The sequence below is a fragment of the Parasteatoda tepidariorum genome, chromosome 9 (genome assembly GCF_043381705.1).
Source record: "Parasteatoda tepidariorum isolate YZ-2023 chromosome 9, CAS_Ptep_4.0, whole genome shotgun sequence".
Classification (NCBI taxonomy): Eukaryota; Metazoa; Arthropoda; class Arachnida; order Araneae; family Theridiidae; genus Parasteatoda; species Parasteatoda tepidariorum.
Genome location: NC_092212.1, coordinates 57,575,330 through 57,592,779, shown reverse-complemented (window position 1 = coordinate 57,592,779; position 17,450 = coordinate 57,575,330). Strand labels below are relative to the sequence as shown.

Sequence of the window (17,450 nt, the reverse complement as noted above, 5' to 3'; positions counted from 1 at the left end):
GTGCAAGCAGGATGTGGAATTCGTTTCGGCCAGCTATCACTGGGATTTGAACCCGGTTCACCTCATTGGAAGGTGAACTCTCTATCCTCAGTGCCTTCGCGGCTCTATTAATGTGATTCATAAGTGGGCAAAAGGGTTGGGAAAATATATAAATTTGGTAAAAATATTCGCTGAAGCAATCCTGGATAACAGTAGCCTTTATAAGGAGGATGCGTTTATTTGTAGACAATATTTCAAGTATCTCTCTTCCATTGTTTTGTCTTTATTCTAACCAAAACTTTCAACTAATGCCTCTGTCCAGATATGCCAACTTGCTCCGGACAGCAAATATGCATTTTAAAGTGGTAGTTTATCAATTGTGATTCTTCGTTTAATAAATTCAATTTAATAGATTTTTATCCACCACTATTTCTAAATAATTCGTAGGCTTATATAATTCACCACATTATAAAATTTATGTAGTCCATCTAATCATGGCTGTATTCATTTTTCAATGGCAATTAATGTAAATCTCCGATCAAGTTTGTACATACTTCTAATCATGGTTACTTCATTATATTGTTACCACATTGTTACATAATTCAAAATGTTTTATTCACTGTATATAATTTTCATGATGAATGGGGTAGGGGCCGCTGAGTGGCCTAGGTACCCAGTTTTGTTTAAATAAAGAAAAGAAGAAAGATACTTATGTCGTGCTATACCTTTTAAAAAGCAAGCAAAAATAGTCAAATATTTGCAAAATTTACTTTGTAGTTATTTACCGTTTTGCTTAATTATTTTGGCGTGTCCGGAGCAGTTGGCATCTCTGTTTGTCTCATACTCTGTTTTATAATCAATTTTATTGAGTGATATGATGCATTTGAGTTTGTTAATTGCAGTAGCTTCACACATTTTTTCAATTTATTTATTAAAATAAAGAAAAATATTTTTAAAGTCTGATACCACCTAAATATCAGGATAAAACTTTTAATTACAGTTAAAAAAATACTTTTTACAAAAAACACGATTTTTACTTCGTAATAAAAGGTACTCTCATAAAAAATTAACCATTTTCTTCGTATTAATAGGAAGATTTTTTATATCAACTTTTTTTTACTTTATAATAAAAGTAATACTTATTAAAAATAATACTTATTAAAATTTTACTACTATACTATCATATTGCTTACTATTATACTATTTATTTCGTAATAAAAGGAGCACTTATTATACTAAGTTGCACTTTTTACTTCATTATAAAATGTACACTTGTTATAAAAAATTATACTCCTTACTTCGTTATAAAAGGAGTATTTGTTACATAAAAGTATACTCCTTAATAAAAGGAGTACTGTAATAAAACATTATATTTTTTACTTCATAATAAAAAGGAATACTTGTTGCAAAAAAATTATTATTTTCACTTACAAGTTCGCGTGCGAAAGGAGCGATGAGGGATCCAAACCTGGAAAACATGGAGGCTGTTCCCAGTCCGAGATTCCTAACAACAGTTGGAAAAAGTTCTGAAGTGTAGACGTATATTGTAGCAAAAGAACACGTAATACAAAATTTTCCAACCATAGAGACAACAGTAATTAACCACGTAGGTTCTGAAAAGAGAAAAATATTTTTTTTCGTAAGTATGAGGTGGATATAAGTTCAAATCGTCTTTTCATTTTGAAATATTAATAATTGTACATCAGAAACTTTAAGTTGAATTTAAGTAAAGTAAATTTTAATTAGTGAAAAAAAGTTAGAAGAAAATATCTTATATTGTTTTTTAATTAGAGAACAAAACTTACTCTACACGTATTGGTGTATTCTGTCGGATTCTGCAATACTGTTGAGCTTAGAACTTTTTTACTTTAAATTTATAAAACTGATAAAAGGACAGATATTGCAAAGACTATAGAGCGTTCCTTATTGTAAAGTTCCCCAAAATAAACAAGATGAACTGGACGGCTCACGTAATTAGAATGGATGATGATACCACATTAAAAAAATTCTTTTTCATAAACCGCTTACAATCAAAAGAAAGAGTATACAAAGATTGAAATTTGGCGGATGAATTTGGCGAAAACTGACTTCCTTGCATACCAGCACAGTAACTGGCACACAATTGTCAAAAGTAGAAAGCAGTGGAGCAGATTTCAGAAGAAGACTCTAGGCAGTCTAGCCAAATAAAATGATGCCAACTTGATAAATTGTACTATAGTATAACTTATAGTAGGTTAGGTTATCAATTTATAACTTGATAAGCTCTAACTTGACCTACTCAGGAAACGTGTGTGATTCCATTCTTTTGCCCCCCCCCCTTGACGAAATAAATAAATATAGTTGCCTAAAATTATTTTGAAAAGATGAATCTATACCTGAAGCAACTTAATGCCTGATGTGAATACGAATTTCATTCATATTCATAAAATAAAATTGCATTAAAATATAATTTCGAACGGTCCCTCCAGCTTTTAATTGACCAACTCGAGCTTGAAAACTATTGAGTAAACACCTTTCAACATAATATCCACGAATTGAGATAGATATTAAAGGAGAAAATAAAGATTTTAATAAATCTGATGCAATATGAGCATTTTAAAAAGATTGATTCCATTATCTTTTCTTGATTAGTCATGATTTACCTGTAGGCAGAGGGTACATAAGAAGACAGGCAATTCCTCCGATTATCATAGCACCAGCTACTGGGTTTCTTCTTCCGAGCGAAGTAATTACAAACATTGTGCAAAAATAGGCTGGGAATTCCACTGCACCAGATACAGCAAAATTGACGAAAGGATTGCCAGCCAATTCGTTGGTGTTATACGACAATCCGTAATAAATTATGGAATTTACGAACCTGAAAGTAAAGAAATTTTTTGTAGGGCATTTTATCTGTTTGGAAGAAAAAAAACATTAATTGCACTGTACAAAGTGTAAAGCAGGCATAGAAAAAGAACGAATAAAACTCAAACACTTTCTGGGGTGGCAAAAGGAGGTTTAAAATTATACGTAATATGGATTCACTTTGAAAAGTTAAGCACAGAGCAGAAATTTGAAGAAAAAAATGTACTACTTTAATTGACAAGAAACGCTTCAGGAAAGTAGTAGTAAGTATGTTTATTCTTGAAACAAAACAAAGAATTACATACAGGGCGGAAAACAGCACTGAATTTTTATCATAAATTCTACGTTGACATCTTACTAGCCTCCATATTAAAAGGATATTTAAAATTAAAATAAACAACAAAAATCTCAGTAATAGGGTAAATTGGAACTCTAATTTACATACACGGTACACGTTTTTTCATGTTTGTTACGTGGTGGTCAATCACTTCTGAGTCCAGATATCATTCCTCATGTGAGAGTCATGTGTCATTTTCAAATATGTGAGAGTGGTTGAAAGTGGGAAACGTGCACACAAAGCTCGGCCGAGAGCATCTAAAAGATTTTCAATTGGATTAAAGATGAACGACTCCAAACATAGCCGATCGTATAAAACACGCAATCCTTCACTCAAGATAGTCGTTAACGATGGCAGCTTTATGAAGATGACGTTGTCTTTCATTGGGATGAGAGCCAGGCGAATAGCTGCTGCGTACAATTTGATAATGGTGTCTAGGACTTCATCCTACATCTTAGTACCACAAACGGTCATATATCTTTCGACAAATGCTTGACTGATTTGGAAATGTTTCCTTCGTCTTGAAATGGCTTAATGATGTAGGCCGAAGAAAAAAGTAACATATGTGATAGAGTGCTTTAATGCGCTCATCTAAATGCGAGTCCTCAGAATCTTCCTATCTTCTTTTGAAAGCCATAGAAACGAGTCTAGCTTTTAAAAAAAATTAAGGATATTCAGAACAATTTTCATTCACACTTAAATGCATACCTGCGAACTTTTAATCCCTTCCATTATCATTTTTCTCAGTGGTATTAAAATGGAATTAAAACTTCAATTTTAAGCAAACAAATACGTTGTATTTGAGACAACTTAAGTTAACAACCATGATAGTAACGCATATTAATATATGTGCTTAATTTTTGTAAGAATAGTGGTGATCAAAATCATCTAAAAAATTAAGTTTATAAAAGGAAAAATAGTATATACTTACTACCACTTTAAATATGAAAATAAAATCTTCCGGAAAATCCGGAAGAGTTGGCAGGTATGTAAATGCCATTCCTGTCAAGCTTCGCAAAGCCAGCTTCATATACTAGTACTTGTTTTGCATATCGGCACGAAGCTGTGATATTCAACAGTTTTGCATTCTTCTATCATTGCAACCAGTTGCAGCTTCTTCAACACGTTCACGCTGGGTTGTCTCATCTTGGCAGCGCACCGGAGTAAAAACTGGTAACAATAAATTTCAGTTTTTTTCCGGGAATAATAAAAATCTATAACTACCAATTGTTTTTAACGGATGCAATTTTTATATTGAATTGCGTCTTCGCCGTGATAAATTTCCTTACAGTGAATTGTTATTGTTGAGAATAGATTAACTCCTCCCGAATATTGTCTAATATTGAAATAGTTCTTCTACCAGTATTTACTCTTTTCCCGTACAAGTATATTCCCTTTTACCGGCGTGAACGTGTTAAATGCAACTCCCATAAAGCTTCACAAAGCCAGCTTCATATACTACTTCTTGTTTTGCATATTGACACGAAGCCGCGAATGTCTGTTATTCAACACTTTTGCATGCATTCCTCCACCAATGCAACCAGTTGCAGCTTCTTTAATTCAGATTAGCTTCCGGAAAACAACAATTCAGATCAGCTATTGAGAGTGAGTGTATAAGGACCATTAACAAAAAACATTCTACATCATTTTAAGTTCAATTTTATTCTCCCCACATATTGCACATGTACAACCAATACTTCACAGAAGATGTTTTGACGTTTGGCTAGGAACCAGAAAACACACATTAAATCAATGCTTCCTGGAATGGCTTACTTTCTCAAACATACCAGATGCATCTCGAACACATTATGCTATTGCAATATTCTAGATAAAAAAAACTTTGAACATCCTCTGTAGTGGTAATTTTAGTTTAATTCATATCATTTCATCTCTCTTATCATTTATTCATTGCTGATTTATATTTCTAAAATTAGGAAATATCACTGAAAAAGCATAAAAAACTAAGTAAATTTACTTATGTATTCTATTTATATAATGATATATATTTAGAATTCTTAAGGCAATGATTCCAACTCAAATTCAACATCTTTCTACATTGCAACGCGTTAAAGAAAACATAATATGAAGGTTATTAACTGTTGTTGTTTTTTCTTAGAAAAGGGTTATATTTTAACTAACTTTTGAAAGATCAAAGATTATATTTCTCACGAATACACTACAAAAAAAAATCTCCAGTGAGTTCGAAATTCAACTTACCATAGAAAGTAAATATTCAGTGTCATTTTACAAAGGCTAGGATTCTTAAAGAGGTCAATAAAATTACCATTTGACTCCCCCGACTCTTTTGCCTGAAATAAAATCATAAAATTAAACTTCAATGATAGTATCAGTTTCATTTATTGATTGGTACAGTTAAAGATAAACTAATATTGTAATAGATATTTCGCCTCTGTTTCCTCGCAGTTAGGAAACATACCACCACATACCTACCAACTTTTAATTCCTTTCGGGGAAGATTTTTGTCCGTGGCAGTTAAATTACATTTTTAAGCAGAAAACATACGCTGTATTTTGAAATAGCTTATGTATTACATATTATTATATATAGTTAAATTGCTTTAAAAAATAGTGGGTACTACATATATAAAGATTATATATGCGCATATGTATAGATTATATATGCGAAGAATATATAGAAGGAATATATATATTTTACTACCACTTTAAATATAGAAATAAAATTTCCCTCCAAATACGTAAAAGTTGACAAGCATGCCGCCATTGTTGAAGAATTCTAAGAAGAAATTTCTTTTTAGCAAAATCCGATATCTGTTATTTTGGAACGAATATGTTACTAAAAAGTAGTACGATCTACGAGTATTTAATTTTTAACAGAAAAAAATATCTCTTTAACACATAATTATCAATGTTTGAACATTTTGTTTTTGACAGAAGGTTTGCATGTTACATTTGAAGTGTTTGTATATTTCAAACTGATGCGTCTATTGCATTTTTAAATCAAGACTCTCAAATTTAAACACTCTTTGGAATTCAAACAATCTTCAAAATTTGCAATGTATTCATTTAAAATTTTATTTACATATTTAAAACCTAAACCAAATTGTCGTAAATAGAGTTAGTGTATATTGAAATTTCACTTCACCATTTCTAAACTTATGTGCAGATTGAGGACCTTTGCTTTGAATAATTTTCTGAATCTTTGTCACGCTTTTAATATTAACTAATAAAAACGGTAAATTGAACATTTGAAACTATTAAAAATAGTTTTTTACATTAAATAAATATAGAACTCCTTAAGCAATCCTTCCCATCGCAGCCAGTTCAGGGCCAAGAGGATCGTGTCGGTTAAGGTTCCAGAACAACGTGATAGTTGCAATGTGGTCATCATTACTCATCGGCGGCCATTACTTCTCAGATAAAAATGCAACCAATCTATCAGTAGCTAGGTTATTTCTAAGCCACCACCAGTGATAAAAATCCTAATTCTGAGTGCCTTAACCATTGTGCTATCGCGGTTCTAAGTACTTCTTACCGTAGAAATAGTCACTATTTTTTAAATGGCGTAGAAAAAAAATGTAGTTTTACCTCTGTAGCTTTTGAGATGAGTTTCCTTATTTTACTGTCAATGTCGGCAGGATTTTTTCCGTTTCTCTTTGCGGCTTTCATCAGTGTCTTGTGAGCTTCCTCTGTTCTTCCTTTGAACATCAGCCAACGAGGTGATTCCGGTAAAAGCCTAATAGAGAATAATATTTTAAGAGAGTAAATTACTTTTATCAGTGTTGTTTATATTTACCCCCTTAATAAGAAAGAAAGTTACTTTCATCAGTGTTGTTTAAATTTATCAATTAATAAGAAAACAAGTTTCTTTTATCAGTGTTGTTTAAATTTATCAATTAATAAGAAAACAAGTTACTTTTTTTATAGCGTTGTTTATATTTATCGCCTAAAATTACATATTGGTTTTTACTTCAACTTTAAATCGTATCTGAAAATATGAATATGCAAGCTGTTTCCTCATGCTGACATATTGAGGCCAAACATAGTTTAGAGCAGGCTGTTTTTATTTTTCCTTAGTTACTCAAGCAAAGTGCTTGAAAAGAATAAAAGCAACCACACTGTTTTCTTACTACAAAGAATTAGCACAAACTGAACACAAATACATGATGAAAATATTGGTCTTCAACATAACTTTCCTTGAATTGAATTTATTAATGAGGCAACTAGGGTCGCTTTCAGCCCTTTTCCCATGAAAATAAGAGCAATTTGTAAAAAATAATTTGACATTTAAAAAAAAAATTCTACAGTAGAAAATAAAAAGTTATTTGAAGAACTTATCTATGTACAAAATACATCATGTAGTTGAATAGTAGATGAATATGATCAGAAAAGGTGATGTTTTTGTGATATATATATATATATATATATATATATATACAGGTGATAAACAGATGTTATTTACATATTTCGGTACTTCGAAAAGGAGGCGTCACAGTAGCAGAAAGCTACTATGGCTCTTGTTGAGACGTCTCTCAGATTTTCGAATTTTTTATCATTGAAGTTACCGGCCTTACACTTCAATGCCTTAACAAAAACATTAGAATTTAATTGGCAATATATTGATAAATAATATCGATTTTGAAATCTCTAAGAGTTTCTTTTTCACGGATAAACCATAGAGTCTTGGTAAATTTACGTAGAATTTTGTTTTGGCATATATTAAGCTTGTTAACTAGAGTTGGAGATATATTAGCCCAGGCAGGGGATGCATAAGTTAAGATTGGTCTGATCATAGGCAGGTATAACGTAAACGTTTTAGTTTCAATTGCGTGTTGGAGTTGTAGAGTTAGCTTTGTAGGCTGCTTATGCTTTGTTTGTAATATTCTGTATATGATCTTTCGAGTTAAATTTCCGATTGAGAGCTAATCCAAGATATTTGAGTTTGTTGACTGTTGGAATGGTTTAGTTGAAGAGTACTAATCGGTTCTGATCGGTTAATAGCAGTGGATTCACAGTAAATAGTCTTATGTATAAAAATCATGATATATCAGATTATTTGCTTCATAAAATTTTACGGTAAAAGTGGAATCGACAATAAAAATACCGGCACTCCGAGCGTCAATGCCTTTTACCGGAATTTAATTCGAAATTTTTTATAGTGTGCTTATAGAATGCAGCTAGATTTAGATTTGTTATTCTAACAGAGTGATTTGTATTAATAATGTGAGTGAGTTTGGTTAATAATTAAAAGAGCTATAATTTCTTCTGCAAATAATAATAATAGGTTGTTTTAGATATTATACAAGTTCAATTCGTTTCAATCTTTACTTATAAGTCGTTACAATACGATTATTATAATTTTTTAAGAAAATAGGACGGATACATTTTGAAATTGAACTACAAAAATCAATTACCACCAAGTTCCAAGGAGTATGACGCAGGGAGCTGTTAGAGCTATCTGAATCCAAAACCAATCTTTAAGAACAAAAGCAAATCCGGGCAAACTGACAAATCCAACACACCAACCAAAGTTAATTGCGATGCCGTAAAATGATCTATGTTCAGCTCCAATTACTTCCATCACTAGAATAAAAATACAAGCATTATGTTAAATATTCATTACAATTATTAAGAAATTTAGCGGAAAAATAAATTTGCTGTATTAACTGTTATTGAAAACAGGCTTTTTGCCAGACCACCCAGTCGAAACAGTACTTTTAATTTTACCAAAAAACAAAAAGAAACTCTAGAATTATTAATTTATTACTGAAATATTTTAAAATTCAAGTTGATTGATATGACTGCAGAATTTCAGGTAATAAATATCGAGAATAAATGCTTGCTTATAATTAGCGGATCATATTCAATCTGTATTTTCTAAGTGTGATGAGTATAATAGCTTATCATCTGACTACGGACAAGCAAACCCCGATTTTCAGGACCAGAATCGAACTCGCAACTCTCAGCTCTCCAAGAACGAGTAGAAAGAGTTTGCGCATTAAACTAGAAGCTATCATGGTACGTTGGTTATGTTCAAAATGAAGAATAAAACAAAGAAAAATAATAGACATATGAAGAAAAAAAAAGGGGGAAATAATAAGTAAAAAAATAACAAACAGTTTTTTAAAAAAAAAGGATGAATATTTAATTAAAAAACCGGGAAAAAAAAGATATAATCTTTTCTTCAGCCCACACGATTATATCTGCAAAACAGAGTGCTTTCTGATATTGTATCAATAAAGCCGAAGCAAAATATATTTATACAATAGTGTGAGGAGTACTCAAAAAATTTTTTTATAAAAATAACAACAAATAAAATAGATCACAAGAAGTAAAAATAAGTAACATGTAAAAACAGAAAATAAAACATATATGTGTCTGGAACAGATATACATATATGTTCTGGAAACTTGAAATGATCGCAGAATAATATATATANTGATATATATATATATATATATAGTATTCTGCGATCATTTCAAGTTTCCAGAACATATATGTATATCTATTCAAAATAATCCAATATCATAATACATTAATGTTGTATATTTATTTTTGTTCCAATTAGGCAAGAAATTTTTTTTGGTAAATGCAACAAAACTCTGATAATGAATTAATGTTAAAATGTTTGTCCATTAGAAGACTACGGAATTTTCGTCTCTACCATTAGAAAAAATGTTTCAAAAAATATTTTTTCTAATGGTAGCGATGGATTTGAATTAATATTAGAATAAATTAAAATTTTTTAAAAAAAAATTATCTACCATTACATACATAATTTTTTATTCTACCATTACATACATATATAATTTGAAAATATGGTAAAATAATGTACCTAATTTTATTCTATGCTCTCACTTCACCCAAAACTGATTCGCAATTTAATAAATTTAGCTTCACTTCAATAGATAGTGAACAAATCTTTTTTATTAACAAATATTTATATCTTCAGTTATAAAAATCGTAAGTGAAAGTGGAAATAGAACAAGGAACTGCATTTTATGCATTATATAAAATTTGCTACCACTTAAATGTGAATCAAAAATTGGTTATCATGACTAAATATTACTTACACAAAACAAATGAAATGTTGTATACACCAGATATGCCGAGAGCCAAGAAAAACCGAGTAACTATAAACATGATGAAGGAAGTTGAGAATGCCTGAATGATGGCAGAGGTAAATGCAATGAAAGCACATGTAGTAATAGCAGGTCTTCTACCTAATCTAGAATGAAAAAAATTTAATTTAATGATGTTGTTGTACTGACAAATGCTACTTGCTAATATCAGCAAGTCTGCCATGGGAATCCAAACGAATTTTTAAGGGGCAGCGGGTGCGCTTCTTGTTTTTCATTGGCGCCATCTATTGCCAAGAATATGACTTCAGTCACTCACGTCAAAGCCCATTTTACATGGAAAACCCATTGATACTTCATTCATTCATACATACACAAATCGTAGTTTTACCTGAACCGGAGAAAGATCAATCGGCAATTCGACACCTCTAGAGGTATTGATTTGTTATTACAACTTGGAGGGTTTCGTGTCCCCGACAGATTTAGCATGCACCAGATATCATTTAATACATTGGGATTCATCGGCTGGTAGAATTCGAACTTACGCACTCACGAACAGGAGTCTAACGTCCTACCAACCAGACTATCCCTGCTCTTAATTTAATGATACAAAATATTAATCTCCGATTTTTTTTGAAATTGAAAAATAAAAGTACATTTCTTTAAATATTTAATAAGAAGTTAGCTTAATTACTTTTCATATTCCCCCTTATATATTAGAATCTTAGGATAATTGAAAAAATCCAACTTTTTTGCAAATTACCGACGTCATTTTTCAATGCACAAGGCTCTTAGGAAAATAAATTTCTAATCAGCCTGACAGGTTTTATGCTTACAACAATGAGCTCACTTACCTTTGGTCTGATTAAAGATTCAATTATTTATTGTTCAATTAGCGTGATTTTATTTTTAGACGAATGCAATAAGCATACTAAACTAATTTTATAAGCCTTAGCAAATTCAAGCTAATTGAGAAATTTTTGACACGTTTTCAAATTAGCCTAATGGAATATTAGGTAAACGGGTGGATTATAATTAGTAAAACAGTACTTGGCTAAATAGAAAATATCCAGTTAGCCAGGCATGTCGCAAAATAACTGCCCAATATATCTGCGAATCTAAAATTCTATCATAAGTAATCCCTCGTTTCAAGCTTTTACCGGAACTCGTTGGTAAATCCCAGGTTTTACCGAAAAGGCTTCGTAATAGTCCGAAATGGAATCATATTAAAACATACTTCGTATTTAATCACGCTACTTTGGTAATTCTTAAGTAAAATATAGGATTTACCACACTTCGAACTTTTATCCTAAGATATATAATACCATTGTATACATAATTATAAACTATTCATCCCTATTTACTTCATCTTGCAAACTTTTAGTATCCTGGGACCAATACTTTACATCATCTGTTCCTACGACTTTCCGATCAATATACGGGACCGCAGTAGCAACACATCATATTATGCCAATAACACAGGAATTATAATTAAATCTAGAAACCGAAATATTGCACTCCAAAAGCTCGAAGACTTACTCCATGAAATAGAAGACTAGTGTCTTAACCTTTTTGAGACGGGCGAGTCATAAATGCATACCTGCCAACTCTTCCGGATTTTCCGGAAGATTTTATTTTCATATTTAAAGTGGTAGTAAATATATACTATTTTTTCTTTTATAAACTTAATTTTTAAATGATTTTGATCACCACTATTCTTACAAAAATGAAGCACATTTATAAATATGCGTTACTATCATGGTTGTCAACTTAAGTTTTTTCAAATGCAACGTATTTGTTTGCTTAAAATTGAAATTTTAATTCCATTTTAATACCACTGGGGAAAATGATAATGGAACGGATTAAAAGTTGGCAGGTATGTAAATGCAGTCGTAAGGAATCAGAATAGTGAAAAGTAAAAAGCGGTAGCTTAAGTTTGGGCATAGCTAATTAGACAGACTTTTTTTACCTTTACCTTAAATCTAACATATCCAATCCTTGTGTGTTAAAAGTGTAACTATACAATTTTTAATTCGAACTAAGCTGTGGTGAATAAAATAAAGTAAACTATTATTACTACCCCACCCACAAATACACTGCTATTAAAATAGTTTGGCTGCCAGTTTCATCTTTTTTACCCTGATTATCGACACCCTGAGAATGCATATATGACTAAAGTAAACAATTATTACTACCCCGCCCACAAATACACTGCTATTAAAATAGTTTGGCTGCCAGTTTCATCTTTTTTACCCTGATTATCGACACCCTGAGAATGCATATATGACTAAAGTAAACTATTATTACAACCCCGCCCACTAATACACTGCTATTAAAATAGTTTGGCTGCCAGTTTCATCTTTTTTACCCTGATTATCGACACCCTGAGAATGCATATCTGACTCTCCCGCCAAGAAGTTAAGTAGAAAACTTCCGTAAATGAAGAAAATTCTCAAATATTACCTCAAGCCGATATTCTACAAGTCCAGACACAAATTTATGAACACCAAAAGTGCCTCAAACAAAAAACCACTGTAAACCACAATGAACCATCCTACAGTCACATATTCCTAGTCTGCTTGGTCTATAATTCCACCACATTTTTAAAAAAAAAATAATAACAGCTGTAAAAACAAAATACTGCTCAAAATCGATGGTATATTAGAAACTCCAATATACACAGAGACCTCAAAATCCCCACTTAACTTGAAATTTATCTACAATTTAGAAACCGATTTCTTTGAAAAAGTACCGCCGCAAATTTTAATCAATTCTTCCAACATAAAATTTCTCCATAGATATCCGTCCTCATACCTGCCAACTCTTCCGGATTTTCCGAAAGATTTTTTTTTCATATTTATAGTGGTTGTAAATCTATACTATTTTTTCTTTTATAAACTTAATTTTTAAATGATTTTGATCACCACTATTCTTACAAAAATTAAGCACAGATATTAATATGCGTTACTATCCTGGTTGTCAACTTAAGTTTTTTCAAATGCAACGTATTTGTTTGCTTAAAATTGAAGTTTCAATTTCATTTTAATACCACTGGGAAAAATGATAATGGAAGGAATTAAAAGTTGGCAGGTATGCATCCTTAGACTGCTTGCACCCACAAATGCTGTGATCTTTTCCACAATAACTACCAAAATCGTTAATATCCTATTCATATGCAACTACAAAAACACAAAATGAAAGATTAAGCCTTCGATGTGGGCGTTACCTCACAATTTTATCCACTGGTCATCTCATCCGCGCATTATTTCACCACTCATCAGCTTTCCATACTTCATTTGGATATTATAGAGCAGGTCTACTACGTTCTTTTTGCTTTATTTATTTTTTACAGAGCAAAGATGCTCGTTTTCTCATTGTCTGCTAGCCCAATCATTTTCGGTGCGCGGCCCCAGAACCCCCGATTGTTGGCAGTTATGATTTCGCGTTAAACAAAACAGTAATAGCTGTTAAAGAAATCCTGGTTGTAAGTTTTTTCGTAGAATTTTGAATAGGATCATTTGCTTCGATTTCGACGTGAGTACAATATACTTGATCTCCATACCCTGTTTCAAATTTCTAAAATGAAAGTCCACATTTAACTGAATAAAAATCTCACAAAACTGAAATGTTGGAAACTTTGGTCTGGCAGTTCAATTTCTCCGATCATCTCAACCTTTGTATATCAATCTCTAGCATAATCACTATTGACTTAATTTCAAATAACAGTACATGCTTTTACGATAGTTGGATAATTATCTCATTACAAAATAATATCAGATTACAAAAATATTCTTAATTAAATTATTTTAAAGTTTAGTGGTAGTTACATGAATTTCTTTAATTGATTTTTATGTAGTGTTTAGAAAAGAGATGACGCAATGTAACGCAAATGCGAGTTGGTTCCATCAAAAAGTCCTCCACGAAGGCAAATTTCTCCCAATACTTGATCTAGGAGTTCCCTTGTCTTCCGAATTGGGTTTAAAATTACAAGACTATGCAGTTGAACATTAGTAGTCGTATAACCCAATGACTATCGTTCTTCACTTCACTTTATTCGTAAACCTGAGCTAAACATGGCCTTAGCCAATTCAATATGTCCATAACAGTCAGTGAATTTTATAAAAAGAAAAAAAATTATAGATGAAGTTTGATACATAAGAAGAGAGGACACCTTTATTCCAGGGTTGCTTAGGGTGACTAATTGAGTCCAAAGAACTTTTGTTAGTATAGTTTCATACAAAAATTTGTTAGTACAGTTTTAAAAATACTTACTGATCAGAAATATGTCCAAATGCGAAATTCGACAAAATATTTCCAGCCATAAAAACAGATTTAGACATGGAAACCAGCCACTCCTGGTCACAAACAAGATCCCACTAAAAATAAACAAGTTAATCATTTACTAATTAAACAGTAAATATAAATATTTTTACCCTTTTCTCACTTATATATATCTTCTTAATCTTTCGAATTTTCCGGAAGATTTTTGTTTTTACAATTAATCTGGTAGCCACATTTATATAATACATTCAAGCTTGATTCTTGTTTTTAAAAAATTTGATGTTAAATGTTTATAACTATCATTGTATTTAAATAATTTAAACATACATATTGAAGATTTATTACTGATTAGATGTTATGAATGATAGCCTAAGAATAAATGAAAAGACTGTTTTCGGAGTCAATTCAAATTTTATTTTTCCGTCACTATATAAAAGCTTTTCTGAAAAACGTAATAGCTCGCAGGTGTGTTATAGAGAATCACAAACACTTGTTTACCACAACAACAGAGATGCCAACTTGACTAAAATTAAGGTTTAATAAGTAATTGAAAATTAAGGTTTATAAATTAGGATTTAATATTCGAAAATTAAGGTTTAATAAGTAATTGAAAATTAAGGTTTATAAATTAGGATTTCATATTCGAAAATTAAGGTTTAATAAGTAATTAAGATAAAAGTTATATGACATTTTTGGTGGATAAAGATATCTTGTTTCCGAAAAATAAATCCTAATGATGAAACACTTTCGCTACCACGTTTTTATTTTTTGAAGCAAGAAAAAAGACATTTTATAAAGAGACTGGCACAAATGGATTAAAAGCACTAGATTCATATTCACAAGTGCTGTAAGATAAATTTTAAAATTTTCATTTTATCTTTGGCGAAGTATAAATTTTTGAAGGTTGTGTTACGCTGTAAATTGAGGCTGTATTAGTGAGACTCTATTCATCATTTTAACGTATTGTTGTTGTAGTTATTGTTGTAGTTACTTTACGTCGCACTAGAGCTGCACAATGGGCTATTGGCGACGGTCTGGGAAACATCCCTGAGGATGATCCGAAGACCATCACAATTTTGATCCTCTGCAGAGGGGATGGCACCCCTGCTTCGGTAGCCCAACGACCTGCAAGCAAAGTCGAGCACTTTACGGTTGCACAGTTTAACTAGGACCAATACTGCACACCCTCGGTCCCTACGCAGACTGATCCAAGTGGTCACCCACCCGCACACTGACTGCAGCCAATGATGCTTGACTTCGGTGATCTGCTAGGAACCGTGTCTTAACGATCAGTTCAATGCGGGACCATTTTAGCGTATAAGTTAAATTCAATGTTTAATGACTTAGAAACAATGTATCGATTTTTCTATCTTTTATTTTTGTTACATCATTTTGATTAACTAGATATCGATTCTTTTTTCATTTATCGAGCACAAGCAGAAAAACTTTTAATAATTTGTTGAGTTTAACGAGAAGAATTGGGTACTTGCCCTTCAAGAAGAAGACTAAGGATACTAACACATGTATCTAACGTCAGCGTCAGCTTATCGCATATAAGCAATTTGACGAGTTAAAGTTGTGCTAAGTTTCTTTACGTGAGTTAGAATGTTAATTAACGTGAAGTTAATTTGATACAGCTTTGTATCACATATCGAATTTATTAAAATATAATTCTTTCTCCCATGCGTCTTTTACTTAGCTTAGATTTATTATTTATTTGTGTATTTTACTGTAACCGTGATATATTGTTGTTTTGTATACCTAGCAACTTCGATGCATAATTAGTTTGTTTATGTTCTACATGGCTTCATGCTTGTATTTGTGTTAAGTAAGAAATATATAGTGAAAGAATTGAAATATTTGTGCAATAATCTTTGTGTAAGAATATAAAATGTATGATTTAGGAAAATTGATACTTGACGGGCTTAGCTTACTCGAATTAGAATGGAAAAAACAGTTGCTAACGTAATCAAATACCACGTTTCAACAACCAATCAATATCGAGATACCCACACTAAGTCACTTATCCCATTAACCCTTTTGAAGGCCGTGGTAAGTATACTTACCACCACGTTTTACCACTTTTAATTTAGGTTTCCATTTTTCAATAACTTCAGCTTTCTTGAAGTGAGTTTGAATAAAATTGGTAACCATTTGTCACTTTTAAAAAACGTATAAAAGTTATAAAATGCATAATTACTTTTGAAGTTTGTAGCATTTAAGGAATTTATTTTATAAATAAAGAAAAATAAAAGTTAGTAAGTTCATAATAGGTCATGTTAAATATATTTACCACCAAAAAAATGGCATTTTTATAAACTAAATGAGTTTTTTTACATCAATTACTGTTCTTAAAACAATTTTAATTCCAAAAATACTTTAATTTACTATTACTAGAAATAAAGGGCCCATTAAAGGGTTAAGAAACAAAATTCCATAAAACATATCAATCTTTGAAAAATCGTGCCCATGAGCAAACACACGTTAGGCAATGTTTAATTTTATTTACGTTGCTTCTAATAATATAATCTATAATACATCTTATAATTAATCTATAATATAAAGGTTGGTTTTGTTAAACTGATACGATTCCGTTTCGAATGATAAAAATAGAGTCATTATCAATTTTAGTTGTGGTTATAACTCCTAATTTGTTTATTAGCATATTTGTTTACTAACATATATATATCATTCTCCGTATTTGTTTATTATTCATATTCTATATTCAAAGATTACGATTTGCGACAGTTGCATGGAAGGAACTGGTTACATATTCAGAAATGACTTCTTATGAAAATTAATTATGCGTGTTTTTGGAAAAGAATATTCTATCATAAGTTTTCACATCTTTAAATAGATTCTGATATTAATTAATGAACAAATGGAGGTCAAAAATGACGCCAGTCAACGAAATATTAATAAGAGAAGAAGAAAAAAATAATTCTCTTCGAC

At 31.2% G+C, this 17,450-nt stretch overlaps 1 protein-coding gene across 2 annotated transcripts in view; it reads right to left on the bottom strand.

Moving 5' to 3' along the window:
• LOC107439409 (organic cation transporter protein-like) overlaps positions 1 to 17,450 on the bottom strand; it is a 52,137-nt gene that overhangs the window by 11,421 nt on the left and 23,266 nt on the right. For both annotated transcript variants that reach the window (XM_016051997.3, XM_071185075.1), the window contains exons 5-11: positions 14,490 to 14,593; positions 10,212 to 10,366; positions 8,553 to 8,721; positions 6,727 to 6,874; positions 5,378 to 5,469; positions 2,622 to 2,836; positions 1,411 to 1,592 (exon numbers count right to left, since the gene is read on the bottom strand). In XM_016051997.3, coding sequence (XP_015907483.2) covers positions 1,411 to 1,592; positions 2,622 to 2,836; positions 5,378 to 5,469; positions 6,727 to 6,874; positions 8,553 to 8,721; positions 10,212 to 10,366; positions 14,490 to 14,593 — 1,065 coding nt within the window. The remainder of the gene's footprint in view (positions 1 to 1,410; positions 1,593 to 2,621; positions 2,837 to 5,377; positions 5,470 to 6,726; positions 6,875 to 8,552; positions 8,722 to 10,211; positions 10,367 to 14,489; positions 14,594 to 17,450) is intronic.